Below are 21,291 nucleotides of genomic sequence, written 5' to 3'. Positions count from 1 at the left end.
TACCTGTATACTAAATTTAGAGTAAAGCTTCAGTGAATTATTGGAGATACTTAAGCAACCCTAAATTCAGTCCACAGTGCTCAGGATACCTGCTTGTAGCCTTCAGAAAGAGGAGGAGAGAAGGAAGTGGAGCACAGAACTGTAACTACTAATTTCAGCACACAGGGCAAGAGGCACCAATTGGGAGACACAGCGTGAATGAGGTCAAAGTCAACTTTGTAATTTGTGATATGAAAATAATACAAATATTTGAGCAAATTCATTTGGCTGGGAAAGTGAATAAATTACTATAATGGCTTAGGGGATAGACTCATTTGGAAGGAACCTGAGGGGTCATCTAATATAACCTAGAGGATTTGGCATCTTTCTACTCCACCAGAAAGACTCCTTCCCACACAGCATATGAGAAGGAAGATAATAGATGGAATATTGCCTTCACTGGGGATAGGGAGTTAGGTAGAAAGATTTCACTGCTTGGAGTGGATTAAAAGCCAGATCCAACAGAATGTAATTTACAAGACACACCTGAAGCAGAGAGACACACAGATTTGAAAGGAAGGGCCTAGAGCAAAATCTATTATGCTTCAGCTGAAGTTAAAAAGCAATAGTAACAATCATGATCTCAGACAAAGCAAAAGCAAAAGTAGACCTAATTAAAAGAGTTAGGCAAAGAAACTACATCTTACTAAAAGGTATCATAGACAATGAAGTAGTATCAATACTAAACGTGTGTGTGTGTGTGTTTATCCAAATTCTTTTTTAAATTAATTAATTTCTTTTTAGTTTTCAATATTCACTTCCATAAGATTTTGAGTTTCAAAATTTCCTCCCCCCCTCTCCTCCCCCTTCCCCAAGATAGTGTGAAATCTGATGTAGGCTCTACTTAAAGCATCCAAATTCTTAAAGGAAAAGTTAAATGAGTTACAGGAGGAAATAGACAGTAAAATTATATAAGTGAGGGAATTCAACTTTCTTCTCTCAGAACTAGATAAATACAACCACAAAATAAACAATAAATAAGTTAAGGAGATGAATAGGATTTTTTAAAAGTTAGATATGATAGATCTCTGGAGAAAATAGAATGGGAGTATAAAGGAATATACCTTTTTCTCAGTGACACATGGCACCTACACAAATGTCGAACACATATTAGGGCATAAAAACCTTACAACCAATTGCAGAAAAGCAGGAATAGAGGGGCAGAGCCAAGATGGCCGCATGAAAACAGCATCTTACCGGAGCTCTCTTACAAGTTCTGTCAGATTCCTATAAAAAAGTGAATTTGAGCAGATTTGAGAGAGTTAGAAGCCGAGAGCAGTCTGAGTGGGGCAGATTTCCAATTCCAGGCCTTTCGATCTGAAAGGCCGAAGGAATGAATCTGTAGGCTTGGAGAGCACTAGGCGTGCAGAGCTGCTCCAGACAGCACCAAAGCGGAAGTGGCCAGGAAAACCCAAGTGGGAGACAGGCTGGGAGAAAGCTGGGTGCCCGAAACCAGTGGAGACCCCCAGGCCTCCCAACACAGGACGGCAGTTTGTGGAAGCGACAAGAGGCAGCACAATGCCACTGGCCGTGAGACATCAACTCCTGAGACTTGCAGCCCAAAGGTATGAAACGCGGATTCTTGAACTTCCAGGAGACATAATGGCCAGGTAAATGGCTCTAATCCCTCCCCTCCCCACGCAGAGAATTCCTTGGAAAAAAAACACTGGAATAGAGGAGACAGAAGTGGGGCTTCAGTGGCCAAGTAGTGGGAGTTCCTGAGTCCCAGAGGGGCAGAGCCAGCAGGGGTCAACACCAGGAGCCCAGACATACTCTTGCTCCCCCAAGGGAAGTGCCAGATACCAACTCAAACAACAAAGAGCTGAGACCATTGCTGAAGAGCAACAGGACTGGAGAGCAACCCTAGGGGAACAGACCTCAGGCAGCCAGACCCCTCCCCCACACCTCAGGAAACTGAAGGCTATAATTCACAAAGCCAACAACTAGACTCACAATCCCCAGAATAAGAAAGCTGGGACAGAGAGCCCTGAGACCCCAAAGCAGAAATTTATTGTAAAGCCAGGAACCAACATGAAGAACACAAAAAAACCGAGGACCATTGATTCTTTTTATGGAGACAGGCATGATCAAAATACCAATTTGGAAGAGGGTAGCAATGACACTATACTCACATCTGATACCTCAAAAGGTAGTGTGAACTGGTCTCAAGCCCAAAAAGCATTACTGGAAGAGCTAAAGGAGGATTTTAAAAAACAAATTAGGGAGGTAAAAGAAAAAATGGGAAAAAACAAATCCACTGACGAAATCAAGTCCCTAAAGAATAAGATTGGTGAAATGGGTAAATTACACCAAATGAGAAGGCACAAAAACACATTTTAGCAGAGGGAAAGAAGAGAGGGAGAAGAGCAGTATTTGATCTTTACTGTCATCTGATCTGGTTCAAGAAGGGAACAACATATGCACCAAGTGGTATGGCATACAGATTCTTAGAGGAGAGGTTAAGGGAGTTACAGGAAGAAATAGACAGCAAAACTATAATATTGGGAAACCTCAACCTTCCCCTTTCTGAACTCAATAAATCTAACCTCAAAATAAATAAGAAAGAAGTTAAGGAAGTGAACAGAATTTTAGAAAAGGCAGATATGATAGACCTCTGGAGAAAACTGAATGGGGATAAAAAGGAATATACTTTCTTCTCAGCGGTACATGGCACGTACTCAAAAATTGACCATGTACTAGGGCACAAAAACCTCACAATCCAGTGCAAAAAGGCAGAAGTAGTCAAAGCATACTTTTCAGATCTGATACAATAAAAATTATTTGTAACAAAGAACTATGGAAAAATAAGCTAAAAATTAATTGGAAACTAAATAATCTAATTCTAAAGAATGAGTGGGCCAAAGAACAAATCAGAGAAACAATTAATAACTTCATTCAAGAGAATGACAATAATGAGACAACATACCAAAACATATGGGTTGCAGCAAAAGCAGTTCTTAGCGGAAGTTTTATATCTCTAAATGCTTACATGAATAAAATAGGGGAAAAGGAGATCAATGATTTGGGCATACAACTGAAAAAGCTAGAAAAAGAACAAATTGAAAATCCCCAATTAAATACCAAATTCGAAATACTGAAAATCAAAGGAGAGATTAATAAGATTGAAACCAAGAAAACTATTAAATTAATAAATAAAACAAAGATCTGGTTTTATGAAAAAACCAATAAAAATGATAAATCTTTGGTCAATTTGATTAAAAAAAAAGAAAGAAGAAAATCAAATTACCAGTATGCAAAATGAAAAGGGTGAGTTCACCTCTAATGAAGAGGAAATCAAAACAATAATTAGGAATTATTTTGCCCAATTGTATGCCCATAAATTTGACAACCTGAGATATTGATGAATATCTACAAAAATGTAAATTGCCCAGGTTAACAGAAAAGGAAGTAAAATTTCTAAATAACCCCATCTCAGAAAAAGAAATTGAGCAAGCCATCAATGAACTCCCTAGGAAAAAATCTCCAGGGCCAGATGATTTTACATGTGAATTCTATCAAACATTTAAAGAACAATTAATTCCTGTACTTTGTAGACTATTTGGGAAAATATGTTAAGAAGGAGTCCTACCAAATTCGTTTTATGGCAGAAATATGGTACTAATACCCAAAACAGGTAGAGTCAAAACAGAGAAAGAAAGTTATAGACCAATTTCCCTAATGAATATTGATGCAAAAATTTTAAATAAAATATTAGCCAAAAGATTGCAGCAACTTATCACGAGAATGATACACTATGACTAGGTAGGATTTATTCCAGGAATGCAAGGCTGGTTCAATATTCGGAAAATGATTAGCATAATTGACCATATCATCAACAAAACTAGCAGAAACCATATGATCATCTCAATAGATGCAGAAAAAGCCTTTGACAAAATACAATACCCATTCCTATTAAAAACACTAGAAAGCATAGGAATAGATGGAACCTTCCTTAAAATTATAAATAGCATCTACCTAAAACCATCAACAAGCATTATTTGTAATGGGGATAAGCTAGATGCATTCCCAATAAGATCAGGGGTGAAACAAGGATGTCCATTATCACCCCTATTATTCAATTTGGTACTAGAAACATTAGCTGTAGCAATAAGAGAAGAAAAAGAAATTGAAGGAATTAGAATAGGCAAAGAAGGAGCTAAATTATCACTTTTTGCAGATATGATGATTTACTTAGAGAATCCTAGAGAATCAAGTAAAAAACTACTTGAAATAATAAACAACTTTAGCAAAGTTGCAGGATATAAAATAAACTCACATAAATCCTCAGCATTCCTATACGTTACTAACAAAGCCCAACAGCAAGAGATAGAAAGAGAAATTCCATTCAAAGTTACTGTAGATGCTATAAAATATTTGGGAGTCTATCTGCCAAGACAAACCGAGGGCCTATATGAACATAATAATGAAACACTTTTCACGCAAATAAAGTCAGATCTAAATAAATGGAAAAATATCAGTTGCTCATGGTTAGGCTGAGGTAATATAATAAAAATGACAATTTTACCTAAATTAATATATCTATTCAGTGCCATACCATTTGAACTACCGAAAAATTATTTTACGGTGCTGGATAAAATAATAACAAAATTCATCTGGAAGAACAAGAGGTCTAGAATATCTAGAGAATTAATGAAAAGAAATGCTAGAGAAGGTGGCCTAGCCATACCAGATATTAAACTGTATCATAGAGCAGCAGTCATCAAAACTACCTGGTACTGGCTAAGAAACAGAGTTGTGGATCAGTGGACTAGGATAGGTACACAAGATGGAGAAGTCAACGACTATAGCAATTAGTCTTTGATAAACCCAAAGAGGCCAGCTTCTGGGCTAAGAATTCACTATTGCACAAAAACTGCTGGGAAAATTGGAAAATGGTAGGGCAGAAACTGGACATAGACCAATATCTTACACCGTATACCAAAATAAAATCCAAATGGGTTCATGATTTAGGAATAAAGGCTGAAACTATAAGCAATTTGGAAGAGCAAGGAATAGTTTACCTATCAGATTTATGAAAAAGAAAAGAATTCATGACCCAACAAGAGATAGAGAGCATTACAAAATGCAAAACGGATAAATTTGATTATGTTAAATTGAAATGTTTTTGTACAAAAAAAAAGCCAATGCAACAAAGATTAGGAGGGAAGCAGAAAATTGGGAGAAAATCTTTACAACTAGTGTCTCTGATAAAGGCTTCATTTCTAAAATATACAAGGAACTGAACCAAATATACAGGAATACAAGTGATTCCCCAATTGAGAAATGGTCAAAGGATATGAACAGACAGTTTTCAGAGGAAGAAATTAAAGATATCTATGGGCATATGAAAAAAATGCTTTAAATCACTACTGATTAGAGAAATGCAAATCAAAACAACTCTTAGATACCACATCTCTCCTGTCAGATTGGCTAAAATAACAAAACAGGAAAATGATGAATGCTGGAGAGGATGTGGGAAAATTGGAACATTGTTACATTGATGGTGGAGTTGTGAACTGATCCAGCCATTTTGGAGAGCAATCTGGAACTATGCCCAAAGGGCTATAAAAATGTTCATACCTTTTGACCCAGCAATACCACTTCTAGGGTTGTATCCCAAAGAGATCACACAAGTGGGAAAAGGACCCATCTGTACAAAAGAATTTATAGCGGCTCTTTTTGTAGTAGCTAAGAATTGGAAATCAAAGGGATGCCCATCAATTGGGGAATGGCTGAACAAGCTGTGGTATACGAAGATAGTGGAATACTATTGTGCTACAAGAAACGGGGATGATACAAACTTCATAACAACCTGGAAAAACCTACACGACATAATGCTGAGTGAGCGGAGCAGAGCCAGGAGAACATTGTACACAACCACAGATATATGGATTCTGTGAGGACTAACCCTGACAGACTTTGCTCTTCTCAGCAACACAATGTGCAAAGACAACTCCAAAGGACCCACAGTGGAGAATGCTACCTACAACCAGAGAAAGAACTATGAAATATGAATGCTGATTGAGGCACACTTCATGCTCACCTTTTTATCCCCCCCCTTTTTTTTCTCTCTTTTGTTTTTGTTTTTGGGTTGGTTTTTTTTTTTTGGTTCTGTTTCTTCTTTCTCATGATTCATTCCATTGGTCATAATTCCTCTCCACAACTTGACTAGTGTGTAAATTAATTCAATGCAAAGTTATACATGGAAGTTATATGGGATTCCGTGCTGTCTTGGAGGGGGGGGACGGAGGGAAGAAAATCTGGAACTCAAAATTATGTAGAACCGTGTGTTGCAAACTAAAAATAAAAAAAAAAGAATTACAAAAAAAAGAAAAGCAGGAATATTAAATACATCCTTTTCAAATAATAATACAATAAAAATTACATTCAATAAAGGACCATGAAAAAATAGATTAAAAATTAATTGGAAACTAAATAATCCTAAAGAATGAATGGGTCAAAGAACAAATCATAGAAATAATCAGTAATTTCATTAAGGAGAGTGACAACAATGAGACAAAGTACCAAAATTTATGGGATACAGCCAGAGCAATATTTAGAAGGAAATTTATGTCTCTAAATGCTTACATCAATAAAATAGAGAATGAACAGATCAATGAATTGGGCAGGCAGTTAAAAAAAGAACCAGAAAAAGAACAAATTTTGAATCCCTAATTAAACACCGAGTTGGAATTCCTGAAAATCAAAGGAGAGGTCAATAAAATTAAAAGTAAGAAAACCATTAAACTAATATATAAAACTAGGAGCTGGTTTTATGGTAGGGAAATGATAAAAATACATAAATTATTGGTTAATTCGATTTTAAAAAGAAGAAAACCAAGTTACCCATATCAAAAATGAAAAGGGTGAATTCACCACCAATGAAGAGGAAATTAAAGCAATTAGTAGGAGCTATTTTGCCCAATTATATGACAATAAATCTGACAATCTAAGTGAAATGGATGAATATTTACAAAAATATAAATTGCCCAGATTAACAGAAAAGGAAATAAAATAGTTAAATAATCCACCTTAGAAAAAGAAATTGAACCATCATTGCGCTCCCTAAGAAAAAATTGGCAGAACCAGATAGATTCACAAGTGAATTGTACCAAACATTTAAAGAACAATTAATTCCAATATTATATAAACCATGTGGGAAAGTAGGCAAAGAAGGAATCCTGCCAAATTTCTTTTATGATACAGACATGGTGCTGATACCTAAACCAGGAAGAGCAAAAACAGAGAAAGAAAACTATAAACCAATTTCCATATATGTATATAGAATATGGATGCAAAAATTTTAAATAAAATACTATCAAGGAGTTTACAGCACTGTATCACAAGGATTATACACTATGACTAGGTGGAATTTATACCAGGAATGCAGCACTGGTTCAATAATTATGAAAACTATCATCATAATTGACCATAACAAAACTAACAAAAATCATACAATTATCTCAATACATGCAGAAAAACCTTTTGTCAGAATCTCACACCTTATCAAGATAAGGTCAAAATGGGTATGTCATTTAGACATAAAGTGTGATACTATAGGCAAATTAGGGAAGCATGAAATAGTTTACATGTCAGATTTATGGATAAGGGAAGAACTTATTACCAAACAAATTTTACAGGATGTAAAATGGATGTAAATGTAAAATAGATGATTTTGGTTACATTAAACTGAAAAGTTTTTGCATGAACAAAACCAATGCAGCCAAGATTAGAAGGAAAGCAGAAAACTAGGGGGAAATTTTTATAGCAAATTTCTCTGATAAAAGCCTCATTTCTCAAATATATGGAGAACTGAGTCAAATTTATGAGAATACAAATCATTCCACAGTTGATAAGTGGTCAAAGGATATGAACAGGCAGTTTTCAGGCAAAGAAATCAAAGCTATCTATAGTCATATGAAAAAGTCCCCTAAATCACTATTGATTAGAAAATTACAAATTAAAACAACTCTAGGGTACCACCTTACACCTATCAGATTATCTAATATGACAGCAAAGGAAAAGGACTAAGGTTGGAGGGGATGTGGGAAAATTGGATACTAATGCACTGTTCATGGAGTTATGAACCGATCCAGCCTGAAGAGCAATTTGGAACTATGCCCAAAGAGCTATAAAACCATGTATACCCTTTGACCCAGCAATACCGGTAGTAGGTCTGTATCTCAAAGAAAATTTTTAAAAAGAAGAAGAAAAGGTCCTTTATCTACAAAAATGCTTATAGCAGCTCCTTTTATGGTGGCAAAGAATTGGAAATTGAGGGGATGCCCATCAATTGGGGAATGGCTGAACAAGTTGTATATGATTGTGGTGGAATATTATTTCATTATAAGAAATGATGAGCAAGATGCTTTCAGAAAAACCTGGAAAGACTTGCATGAAATTATGCGAAGTGAAGTGACAGAACCAAGAAAGCATTGTATGCAGTAATAGCAATATTGTATAATGATCAACTGTGAATGACTTAGCTATTCTTAGCAATTCAAAGATCTAAGACAGTTTTGAAGGACTTAAGATGAAATGCTGACCACCCCAGAGAAAGAACTGATAGAATCTGAATACAAACCAAAGTACACTATTTTTTTTAACTTTCTTTAAGTTTTTATGTTTTTTCCCCATAGGTCTATGTTTTCTTTCACAATGTGACTAATTCAGAACTATGTTTTGCATGACTACACATGTATAACCTATATCAAATTGCTTACCTTTTCAGTGAGAGGGGAAAGGAGTAAGGAAGGGAGAGAATTTGGAACTCAAAAAATTTTTAAATGAATGTTGGAAGAAATAAAATGTTTAAAATTAAAAAATAAAAAAGGACTGCTTGATAAGGAAGGGTAGAAGAGAAGATGGTCCACTTGGAGAAAATAGAGGGAATGAGAAGGCCCATAGAGTGCATGGAGCAAGATGGAAGCAAGATGAGTTGAGATTTCTTAATGGAACAAAGGGAACAAATTGGCTGTAGTCCAGTGTCCACACAACTGCCAAAATCTGCACTTAACCAATGCTTGAAGCTACTCTCCTTACCTCCTTCTACTCTACTCAGGGACTGTGTGTGCTGAATTTTGTTATTGAGTTTTTTGTTGTTGTTATTTCAGACCTGTAATTTAATTGTCTAGGGAGCTTTAAGAATGGAAACTTCCTCTATCAATGTGTATTGGGAATTCTCTTTTATAGTCTTAAGGAGTTGCACAAGACACTGAGTGATCTAACCATAGTCACACAGTCATTATAAAGACGCAGAGATAAGTAAGATATGGTCTTATCCCTCATGGAAAGTATAGTTAAGTGAATAAGACACAAATACAAATGACTATAATATAAAATAGAACATGATAACTGTATGAAAGTAGAACAAAGATCCAAGGGTGAAAAAACCATTCTTTTCTGGGAAGGAAGGTGGGACAGATCCTCCTTCATGGAGGAGACAGTATTTGACCTGAACTTTAAAGAATAGGATGTTTACAGAATGGCATAGTGGAGAGAGTCCTAGATATGCAATCAAAGGACCTGGATTCAAATCCTGGATCTGTCAACGTCTGCTTGTGTGACCTGAAACAAGTCATTCAATTTCTGTTGTCTTCACTTTCATATCTGCAAAATGAGGGACAGGGTTAGATAGCCCTTTCAGCTCTAAGTCCATGATCTTCTGGTTTATATGTAATATATGATTGTATTGACAATTTGGGTTTTTTTAGCAATTTGGAAATGGATTCTCCCACAGTTAATTTGAATTAATAAGATTTTACTACATATTAGAAATCTAGAATAAGGCTACCTATGGTACCCAACCTTCAAAATGCTTTAGAAACATGAGCTTAGAAGCTTGAAAAATGATTTTTGCATCTTTCTTTGTTGAAAGAGGTAACCAGCATATCTATATAGGGGCCTTCCTCATCAGCATCAGAGCTGAGCCACCCACAGACTAGAGAAAGGAGGATAGTCGTGGGTGTGAAATCTCCTTGGGGTTGAGTTTCTAAATTGACTCATAGAAGGAAGTACATTAAATTCCTTGAAACCTGCCCATCTTGTTACACTCACTGAATTGTAAAATAAGATGCTCATCTGTTTTTCTGTTCTCCCTGCCTAGTGTTCTACAATTTTTAACTAATCTGTTTTTAAAATAAGTATCAGTGTTCAGTATTAATAAAATATTTAAACACAATTTGACATTTGAACATATTGTCCTCACACCAGCAATGATTTGTTTTTCATTTTTAATCCTTTAGCCATCTCAGGCAATCATATATCCTGGTGCTAAAGCCTTTGTTTTGTTTTCAGTGATCCAGTGAGCTGCTGGCACTGTGACATGTCATTCTCATAAACCGGACACCAAACCATTAATCTTTACAGTCTTTATTTCAAGTTGAGGAAAAACAGAGCTAAATTAAGAAACAGCACAAGGGGAAAAAACAGGTTCAAACTGCAGACTTCTCACTAGTCAGCTTTGCTTTGAGTCCTCTAAAAACAGAACTTGTGCCACTAAGGGATGCAATTGTCATTGAAAGTGTCCTACTTTTAAAAAAAAAGTTTCTCATTTCAAAATTCATCTTAGAAATAAATGAAGGGAACAAATTGTTGACATAAGCCAGTCTACTCCCCCAAGATATTGCACAGGTTACCATTTAAATTGTGATCCTGTCCTAAAAATGAGATTTTCTGGGGCTTTGAACAATCATTTTGATATTCATATACTTTCTTTCACTCTCCTTCTGTCTTCTCTCCCTCCCACCTCCCAACCCCTCCCTCCCTCTCTCCCTCTCTCCCTCTCTCTCTCTCTCCTTTCTCCCTCTATCTTTTCTTCCCTTTCCCTCTTTCTCCTCCCTCCTTCCTTCCCTCTCCTCTCCCACTCTCACTCCTTCTCCCTTTCCCTCTCACCCTACTTCCCTCTCCCTCCCTCCCTCCTTTCCTCCCTCACTATGGAACTGAAGCTACCCAGGGCTTTTAGTGGTACCTCAAGCTGTCCAGGACAGTAGCTTATCAAGAGTGGCTCGCTGCTATCGGCAAAATCGCCTGCCTGTTGTCTGCTGGAAAAACACCAAAACCAGTACCCTGCTGCTTCGAGCTGGTGGATTCCATGGAAAAGGAGTCGTTGGGCTTTTCAAATCTCCAAATCCTCATTCTACAGGTAAGCGTTCAGTGTAGCCCATACAGGCTGAATGTGTTCATTTCCCTCACCAAGAGAAGCCATGATCAGGGCACAGTATGCTGCTATCCTAGTCCCAGCTCTTCCGTTAATTTTCTGTCTTGGCATGGCCAAGTCACTTTCCCTCTTCAAATCTATTTTTCTTTTTCTAACAGGAGAGAATTGGACTGGATGATCCATAAGGGTCCTCATATCTCCAGCCTTAGTCCTAACCCATGCCTAGGTTTTCCTTGTTTTCTCCCAGGTTCTCAATTTCACCATTCTCACCATTTACTTCTGTCACTTTTTCTTTCTATGTCATACAGTCATTTAGCTGATTAAAGCCTTTTCCAATTTTACCATATTTGTTAACCATAACATGAGCCAAAACTACGCCAACCTTGACTGCTGGTAGTCCATTCTTATTTCAATCGCTTGCTTACTTGGATCTTACTAAAAGAATTTCTCACAAAGTAGTCTTGAAAAAGTACCTGGCAGAACCAAGATGACAGAGTAGCAGGATGAAGAACTGCTGAACTCTTCCAAACATTTCCACAAAGACCTAGAAAATGCACATACCAAGCCCTAATTGGGAATTCAAAGAAAAATGACAGTGTGTCATATTTCTAGTCTGAGAAAATAGACAGGTTTGTGGACCCTGGAGAAGGAGGTCTGGCCAAAGGTATGCTATATGGGGCATTCCAGAAGGCCAAGGCTATGCACCAGGTCAGTTAGAGATCCCAGACCCCCCTAGGAGGATTCTCACTTTCTGCAGGATGCAGGAGCAGACACCTGCTGGCAGTTCTGTCATTTACTACACAATTTCAGGTCACAGATCTAGAACAGACTGAGGGGGGCAGAACATGTATCTAAGGGTAATGTTCTGGGATGAATAGCAGGCTTGGGCCCAAGTCTGTATGCTGGGTGAAGAGTGAGTTCAGAAGCAAATAGTGCTGTGTGGCTCAGACCCAGCAGTTCCACAGTGTCTCATTTCTAGACTCCAGCACAATCTGAAGCCTTCAGGGTCATAACTAGGGTAGGAATGCCAAAGCAAAAAGGAGCCTACATTTCTGTTGCTCTGAATCAGCAGAGCTATCCAAGTGTGTGAAAGTGGCTGAGTGTAGCAGCAATCTAACTGGAACTTCCAACCAGAGGCAAGCTCAGGGGAGTGTGGTGCATTCCCAAACTCAGGTCAGGAATCTGTAGAGCTCAGACCATGAAGGCAGTGATCACACTTTTCCCTGAATCATGTTGCATGAGTTTTCTTCATATTCATTAGCTAAGTACTGCCGATAATCCAACATAAGACAGATAGAAAAATTGCAGTTTATTCATTCAGAGTGAAATACACTCTACCAGCAGTTGATAGACATGTGAAGTTCTTAGAATTCAGCTGGTAATTCATGTAATCAATCTTTATCTGAGGCAAAAAGGACACATACTTGTTACAAAGCAGGTTGGTTGTGTAGAAAGGAAAGGTGTATTTGTTACAACAAAAGAAGATGCTCATCGCTAGTTAAAAGACAAGTATGTCCTGGTTAAACATAGCCATTCACATTAGATCAAAGAGAATCATATGTACCTTGTGAGACAAGGAAAAGAAGAGGAACAGACTTTCCTGGGTCTATGAAAATATTCCTTTCCAATGATAAAACTTTTTTTTGTTAGCAGAAGCATAAAGGAGATATTAAAAGAAATCAGTATGTTGTAAGCTGGTCCTACAGTATATGCTGAAGCAAGATGATGAATATAGAACAAAATGGAGTTAGTTATGTCAGCTCTTAACAGACCACTTTTAGCTATTAAAAATGCACTTTTAACAATCACAAGAGTTTGGGAGCATCAAAAGCTTAGAGATCCAAAGCCTGATCTGTCTCTGAGGTTTTAAAATAACACAACATTCAATACCCCAAGAAAGCAGCAGAAAGACCCAGGAGGAGATAAGCTCAGCCCAGATGTTCCCTCCACAAGTGCAAAGAGCAAAGTTCTAACATAAAGTTCAAAGCCTGGAAGTAAGCCGAAAGAATGAGTAAATTTTTTTAAAATCCCACCATAAAGAACTATTATGATGATGGCATTTCTAGAGACACAAACTTAGAAGAAGAGAATGATTCCAAGAGGTCTACAAGCAATTTCAAATGAAAAATTCAGCTTGGACACAAGTTCCACTAGAATTCATAGAAGAAATGAAACAACAGTTTAAAATAAAACAAAATCAAAAAAAGGATAGTAATTACTAAGTGATTTTAAAAATCAAATGTGATCACTAGAAGAAAAAATTGGAAAGCAGATTACCTTGGGCAAGCCATTCAACCTCTGTAGTCCTCACTTTAATATCATCAAAATTACAAGAAGTGGATTTGGAAAAGGAAATTATAGCTTGGAACAAAAGATACAAAATCTTAGAGAAGAAACAAACTTCCAGAAGTTTAGAATGGACCAAATAAAGCTAAAGACTCCGAGACAACAAGAAGTATTCAAAATCAAAAGACTGAGAAATATGGAAGAAAATGTAAGGTATCTCATAGGAAAAAAAAAACATGACCTGCAAAACAGATCAAAGGGAGAAAATTGACTCTCTGAAATCAATGACCAAAAAAAGAGCCTAGACACCAAATTGCAAGAAATCATGAAAAGAAACTCCCTAGATCTCTTAGAACCAGAGAGTAAATAGAAATAGAAAGGAACAGACTTCTTTGGGTCACTACCAGTCACCTCCAGAAAGAAATTCTGAGAAGAAAATTCCCAAAAATATTGTAGCCAAAATGCAAAGCTTCCAAGTAAAAGAAAAAATATATTACAAAGAGCTAGAAAGAAAGAATGCAAGTACCAAGGAGCCACAGGCAGGATCACACATAAAGAAGCAGAGAGCTTGGAATATGGTATTCCAGAAGGCAAAAGGTATAGGTGTAAACCAAGAATAACTTGCCCAGAAAAACTGAGTATAATCCTACAAGAGTAAAATGAATCTTTAATAAAATAGAAGATTTCCAAGTGCTTCTAATGAAAAGACCAGAGTTGTCTAGAAACTTTGAAATAAAACTTGAGACTCAAGAGAAACAGAAAGGTAACTGTGAGAGAAAAATCATAAAAGATTAAATAAAGATAAATTATTTATATTAGATTAAAGGATGGATTAGTCTTAAAAATAAGTTCTGACTAAGAAGCATTGATTTCAAGGAGAGACTCAAAGGAAAGGATAGGAATCTATTATTGGGTTCTGGGCAAGGGAAAGAGAAGATGAGTAGGTGAGCAGAGGCAGATTACACTAAACCTAGAACAAATCTTGTCCTGAATTCACTTGGTACTCTCTAACCACACTCATGTTCTTTTTAAAGAAGGGGCAAAAAACAAAGAGAAGGAAAAATATAAAAAAATGGAGAGAAATTCACAATTAACAATCATAACTGTGACTGTAAATAGTATGAACTCACCTATAAAATGGGAAAGGATAGCAGAATAATGGATTAGAAAGTGGAATCCAAAAATATGTTGTCTCCAGGAAAAATATTTGAGAAACAAAAGACACACAGAGTTCAAATGAGGAGCTGAAGCAAAATCTAATATGTTTCAGCTAAAGTTAAAAAGGCAAGGGTAGATTGGGCAGTTAGGCAGCACAGTGGGTACAATGTTATGCTTAGAGTCAGGAAGATGAGTTCAAATTGGGCCTCAAGCACTTACTAGCTGTGTGACCCTGGGCAAGTAACTTAACCCTGTTTGCCTAGTTTTCTCATCTGTTAAATGAGCAAACCACTACAGTATCTTTGCCAAGAAAACCCCAAAAGGGGTCATGAAGAGTTGGACACAATTGAAAATGATTAAACAACAACAACAAAGCAACCATGATCTTAGACTAAGCAACAACAAAAATAGACTTAATTAGAAGAGAAACAGGGAAACTACATGTTGCTGAAAGAAATCATAGATAATGAATTATTATAAATCCTAAACATATATGCATCAAATAGCATAAAATCTAAATACTTAAAGGAAAAATTAAATGAATTATAGGGAGAAATGTTGAAATTGTAATAGTGGTGTATCTTAATTTACTCAGACCTAAATAAATCTAAACAAAAACAAAAGTGTGAACCCGAGTAGAATTTTAGAAAAGTAATTAATAATAGACCTAGAGACTATTGAATGGGAATAGAAAAGAAATAAAAGAGTGTGTGTGTGTTTGTATTTCTCACTGTGCATGGTAATCTTCACAAAAAATGGCCATGTAGTAAGGCATAAAACAAGCACATCTTCACAAACAAATGTAGAAAATATAGAAAAGCAAAAATAGCAAACACATCTTCTGTGAACAACATGCAATTAAAAAAAATTATGTTCAGTAAAAGGCCACTGAAATTATTAAAAATTAATTAGAGACTAATTGTAAAGAATGGACTGGCCAAAGAGCAAATCATTTTAAAAAATCATTAACTTCCTTTAAGATAATGACAACAGTGAGACACCAAAATTTTGGGTATTCAGTCAAAACAGCCCTTGGGGAAGATTTATATCTCTAAACAATTTTGTCAACAAAAAGAGAATAGATATTGGTCATGCAGCTAAAGAAAAAAAAAACCTGGAAAACCAGGAAATTAAAAACTCCAATTAAACACCACAATAGAGGTCATAAAAACCAAAAAGATTAAATTTGAAAGCAAAAAGCCCATTGAATTACCAAACTAAAATAGAAACCTTGAAAATCAAGGAAGAGATTAAAAATGAAAGCAAAAACCCATTGAATTAAAAAAATAAATCTTGGAGCTTTTTTTTTTTTAAGCATCAGAGTACATAAACCATTAGCTAACTTGTTAAAAAAAAAAAAGACAGGAAAGAAAGAAGAAAACCAAATTACAAGTATCAAAAATGAAAAGGTAAATTCACAACCAATTAAGAAGAAATAGGAACTATTTCACCTAGTTATTTGCCAATAATAAAGACAATCTAAATGAAATGAATGAATATTTATAAAAATATTAATTGTCAGATTAACAGAGCAAGAAATAAAGGATTTAACCCAATACTAGAGAAAGAAACTAAACGAATTGTAAATGAAATTCCAAAGAAAAATACCCTAGAGCCAAATGGATTTACAAATTCTATCAAATATTTTAAGAACAATTGATTACACTATTACATAAACTGTTCAAATAAGGAAAGAAGCCTTACCAAATTCCTTCTGTGACACAAATATGGTCCTAATATCTAAACTAGGGAGAGTCAAACTAGAGAAAGCAAGCAGTATAGAGATATCCCTAATGAATATTGATCTCCAAAAAATTTTAAATATTAGCAAGGAAACTATAGCAACATATCATATATATGCACTGTTGCCTGATTGGATTTATACTAGGAATGCCGAGATGGTTCAATATCAGGAAAACTATAAACGTAATTGACCTTATAACAAGAATAGCAAATTTCATGTGATCAATAGATACAGAAAAAGATTTTGACAAGATACAATACCTATTCCTGCTTTTTAAAAAAAAAATCACTAGAAAATATAAGAATAAATGGAACTTTCATTAATGTGGTAAGTAGTATTTATCTAAAAGGAAGATCCAGCATTATCTGTAATGGGGATAAACCAGAAGCCTTTCCAGTCAGATCAGTAGTAAAATAAGGATGTCCATAATCATTACTGCTCTTCAAAATAGTGCTAGAAATGCTAGCTATAAGACAAGAAAAAGAAATTTCAAGAAAAGCATAGGCAAAGAAAAAAACATTTTTTTTCAGAAGAAATGATGACTTACTTGGAGAACCCTAAAGAGGCAACTAAAAAAGCTAATCAAAACAATTAACAATTTTATCAAAGTTGCAAGACATAAAATAAATCCCTATAAATTATTAACATTTCATATATTACCAACAAAATCCAGCAGGAAGAAAAATAGAAAAAGAAATTCCATTTAAAATAATTACAAAAAGTGTAAAATCCTTGGGACTTTACAGCCAAGGCACATGGAAAAACTATATGTACAAAACACTGTTTACACAAATGAAAACAGTTTTACATAATTGGGGAAATATTCATTGCTCCTGGGTAGGCCAAGCCAATATAACAAAAATGACCGTATGTCCTAAATTAATTTATTCAGTGCCTTACCAATCTAACTGTCAAAAGGTTACTTAATGTAGAGCTTAAAAAATTAAGAAAAAAATTCACTTGGAAGAACAAAAGATTAAGAATGTCAAGGAAATTTGTAGGTAAAAATGGGAACGAAGTGGGTCTAGCACGATCAGATTTCAGACTACTGCAAAGCAGTATCAAAACAAATTGAAACTGATTAAAAATAGAGAGGCAGATCATTAGAACAGGTTAGGTGCACAGTATACTGAAGCAAACAATCACAGTGTTTTATAAACTGAAAGACCCCAGCTATTTAGAAAAAAACTCACTATTTAACAAAAACTTGGGAAAATTGGAAAGCCATCTGGCAGAAACTAGGTAGAGAACCAACATCTCACATCATAAACCAAGATAAGTTAGAAATGGGTATATGTCTTAGATATAAAGGGTGATATGATAAATAAATTAGAGGAGCAAGAAAGTAATGACATATCTTATCTATAGATGGGGAGAAGTTCATAACCAAACAAGAGAGGTTCACAGGACAATTAGCAGAGTGAGAAAGTGGACAATTTTAATTACATAAAATTAAGAAATTTTTGAACAGCCAATTTAGCTAAAATTAGAAGAGAAGGAAGTGCCTGGGGAGGAGTAGGGGGGAAATCTTTGCAGCAAGTTTCTCTGATCAAGGTCTCGTTTTGGTTATATTTTGGAGGCAGTTGGGGTTAAGTGACCTGCCCAGGGTCCCACAGCTAGTAAATATCTGAGGTCAGATCTGAACTCAGGTCCGCCTGACTCCAGGGCTAGGGCTCTATCTACTGTGCCACCTAGCTGCCCCCAAAGTCTCATTTCTAAGATATATATGGAACTGATCCAAAATTGTAAAAATAAAAGCTATTCTCCACTTGAAAAGTAGTCAAAGGATATGAATTGGTAGGTTTCAAAGGGAGAAATCCAAGCTTTTAATAGCCACATGAAAGTTATTTAAATCACTAGTGATTAGATAAATACAAATTAAAATACCTCTAGGGTGCTACCTTACACCTGTCATATTGGCAATGTAGAACAGAAAAGAGAAATGACAAATGCTAGAAAAGTTGCAGGGAAATAGGTACATTAATACTCTCTTGGTCAAACTATGAATTGTTCTAACCATTCTGGAAAGCAGTTTGAAATTATGCCCTTTGATCCACAATACCACTACCATGTCTTTATGGCCCCAGAGAAATCAAGGAAAGAGGGAAAGGACTCATATGTACAAAAATATTATAACAGCTCTTTTTTTAGTGGAAAAAAATTAGATTATTATTATTATTAGATTATTATTAACTAGCTGAAGAAGGTATGGTATATAAATGTGATGGAATGCCATTATGCCGTAAGAAATGATGGTGGAGATTTCAGAGAAACCTATGCAGACTTATTTGAACTGTTGAGAGAAGTGAGCTGAACTGGGAGAGCAAGTGATAAAATAGCAACAGTAGTGTAAAGACAAACAACTTTGAGAGACTTGGGAACTCTGATCAGAAAATAATTAGCCACAATTACATTGGGCTCATGATGAAGCTCATCTCCTGGACTTGAGTACAGATGGAGACATTGTTTTACCTGGCCACTGCAAGAATTGGTTTTGCTTGACTATACATGTTTGCATCAGGAATTTTGTTTTTCTTGCTTTCTCAGTGGTGGTTGGGATTAGGAGGGAGAAAAGGGAGATCTTTGTTTTCCAAAAAAGTTAATTTAGTTTTTAAAAAGTAATATAAGTACCCATAACACATCTCTAATTTCCATATAAATGAATAAGTGAAGGATGAGATTCTTTCTCTATGTCAGGGTTTCTTAACTTGACATCTATGAATTTGTGTTTTAAAATAGGTTAATAAACTGTATTTCAATATCATTGTTTTCCTCATAATCCTATGTATTCTCTTTGTGTATTTAAAAAAATTACTCTGAGAAAGGATCTTTGGGCTTCACCAGAGGGATCTATGACAAGAAAGGATGAGAAGCTCTGCTCTGACTTATTACCCCCAAAGAAAGAATAAAGCAAGATATGGGCAGCAACTCTGCCTACGAGTCTCCTCCTTGCTACCTAAACTACCTTTAGTCCCCCTAGCATCCTTCCATATTCTTTGACCTTTTCTGATGTCAGCTGCCTCCTTTTGTCCCGTTTGGCTCAGTTAAAGCAAAGGCATCCTCTGCTCCTGGTATAGAATAATTTAAGACCATGTGTATTGAAGTCTGAACATTTTTGTAATTTTAGGTAATTGACCTCTCTAAATTGCTGGCCCTATGAAATTTGCCCAAGCTGTATTGCAGTTATAATAGCATATATGTATGTCTGAGTTACATAACAGCCCTGAGTCATTCCAGGACTCCAGATGAGACTTTAAGCTTGTGATGTTAGCTTTTTTTTGTTTGTTTAAGCCTTTCAATGAAGTGCTGCTTCTTTCATCTAAATACTTTTCACTTTTAAATAGGAAAAAAATCTAAACATTTTTTTTGTTTTCCTCTTTTCTAGTTAAAAAAAGACGGGTGCAAATTATAGACTGAGGCCAGGCTTATGGTGAATAGATAAAGAAAATGCATTAACCCCTCAAGTCATATAAACCAAAAGATTTCCATGTGGATGGGCTCTGTTCTCCCCCTTAAGAGAGATATGAGCAATACTTGATAATGTTTGCAGAGGACAGCAGCTCTTTTACTTATCCACAGAGCCAAGGGAAGGAAGGTATAGGGATTTTAAACACACTTCTTTTTTTCTCAGCTCAGAAAGACATTGGGTATTAGACATTGAAAAATTCAACTACCTTCTATTACAAATGAGGAAACTAACATCTGGACCAGGGAAGTCACTTGCCCAGCTATGCACAGCTAGCAAGTGACAGAACATAGGTCTGTTAACTCCTCATCCAGGGTCCTTTCCACTCCACAGAAAACCAAATCTGTATTCATGTCAAGTACAGTGCTTTCAGATGTGGCACTAGCAATACCAGTTTCTTTGGTCCTTCCAACCACTGTAGGAGCAGCAGCTACATGATCAGGAAATTCAGCAGTTGTATTTGTTAACTTATGTATGTGCCAGGCTTACATGGCAGAGTTGGATTGGAACACAGTCACCTGCATGGGATGGTAGAGCCATTTTCCCCAATGTGACCGATTCTGGTGTGCACAGCCAGATTTGACCAGAGATCCTCACTCTGCTAAATTTATGAGGAATGATGAAATAGAGGAGATTTTCGTAATGAATATAGTGTATATTTCTTGAAATGGGGCTATTTCAAGTAGTTTGGGTGTGTGTGTGTGTGTGTGTGTGTGTGTGTGTGTGTGTGTGCACGCACGCATATATAAACTGGTAACATGAAGCTTAGTTTGACATGAGCGTGAATAAGACCATGAAAAAGTGGCTTACAAGTACTTTGGGCCCAAGTTGTATTGGTATAGTCACTGCTTCTTCCCTTTGACCTTTTATTTCATCTCTCTCTAGCTCCCACCTCCTCTTTGGAAACATCAAGTAGTATAGAACAGGAAAAATACTTGCAAGCTTTACTGAATGCGATTTCAGTTCATCAGAAACTCAGCGGCAGCAACACACTCACTGTCAGGCCAGCGCTTGCTCTGTCTCCAGGTAAGGTCTTCTGAGAGATGACTCTTACTCGGGAAGGAGCGGGATGAGTTGGTTGCTCCTGTCAGTGGGGTATCACTGGGAGATTGCTGGGCTCTGGCTACTTAGAAATGAGGTTGGTTACCTATCCCGGTCAGGAATGACCAGATTTAAATGTCATTTTTTAAAGTTGGAATGAGGGGTGGAAGACTAGTGAAGTAGGAGAAGTTTCATTTTGCTTTAAGTGAGAATCTTTTTTTCAGCTGAAATTTTATGAAGTGATTTCCAAATCCCAAATTGTTAATGATGTTACAGAAATTATAGGGGAATATGTGTCTGCATTATCATATATGTAGTTTCAAATTCCCCAAATTACTGCCCTATCTTATTACCACCTGTATTTTAGAGAATGCCTTGGAGTTCAGTGTGTTTTGGCTA

General features: G+C 36.1%; 1 protein-coding gene across 2 annotated transcripts in view; it reads left to right on the top strand.

The window, feature by feature from the left end:
* Nucleotides 1-21,291, top strand: part of SBF2 (SET binding factor 2) — a 509,481-nt gene that overhangs the window by 431,344 nt on the left and 56,846 nt on the right. For both annotated transcript variants that reach the window (XM_036762802.1, XM_036762803.1), the window contains exons 27-28: nt 10,986-11,182; nt 20,737-20,877. In XM_036762802.1, the coding sequence (XP_036618697.1) occupies nt 10,986-11,182; nt 20,737-20,877 (338 nt within the window). The remainder of the gene's footprint in view (nt 1-10,985; nt 11,183-20,736; nt 20,878-21,291) is intronic.

The sequence above is a fragment of the Trichosurus vulpecula genome, chromosome 6, assembly GCF_011100635.1.
Source record: "Trichosurus vulpecula isolate mTriVul1 chromosome 6, mTriVul1.pri, whole genome shotgun sequence".
Taxonomy (NCBI): domain Eukaryota; kingdom Metazoa; phylum Chordata; class Mammalia; order Diprotodontia; family Phalangeridae; genus Trichosurus; species Trichosurus vulpecula.
Note: the sequence above shows the minus strand (reverse complement) of the source record. Positions and strands in the feature narration are given on the sequence as shown.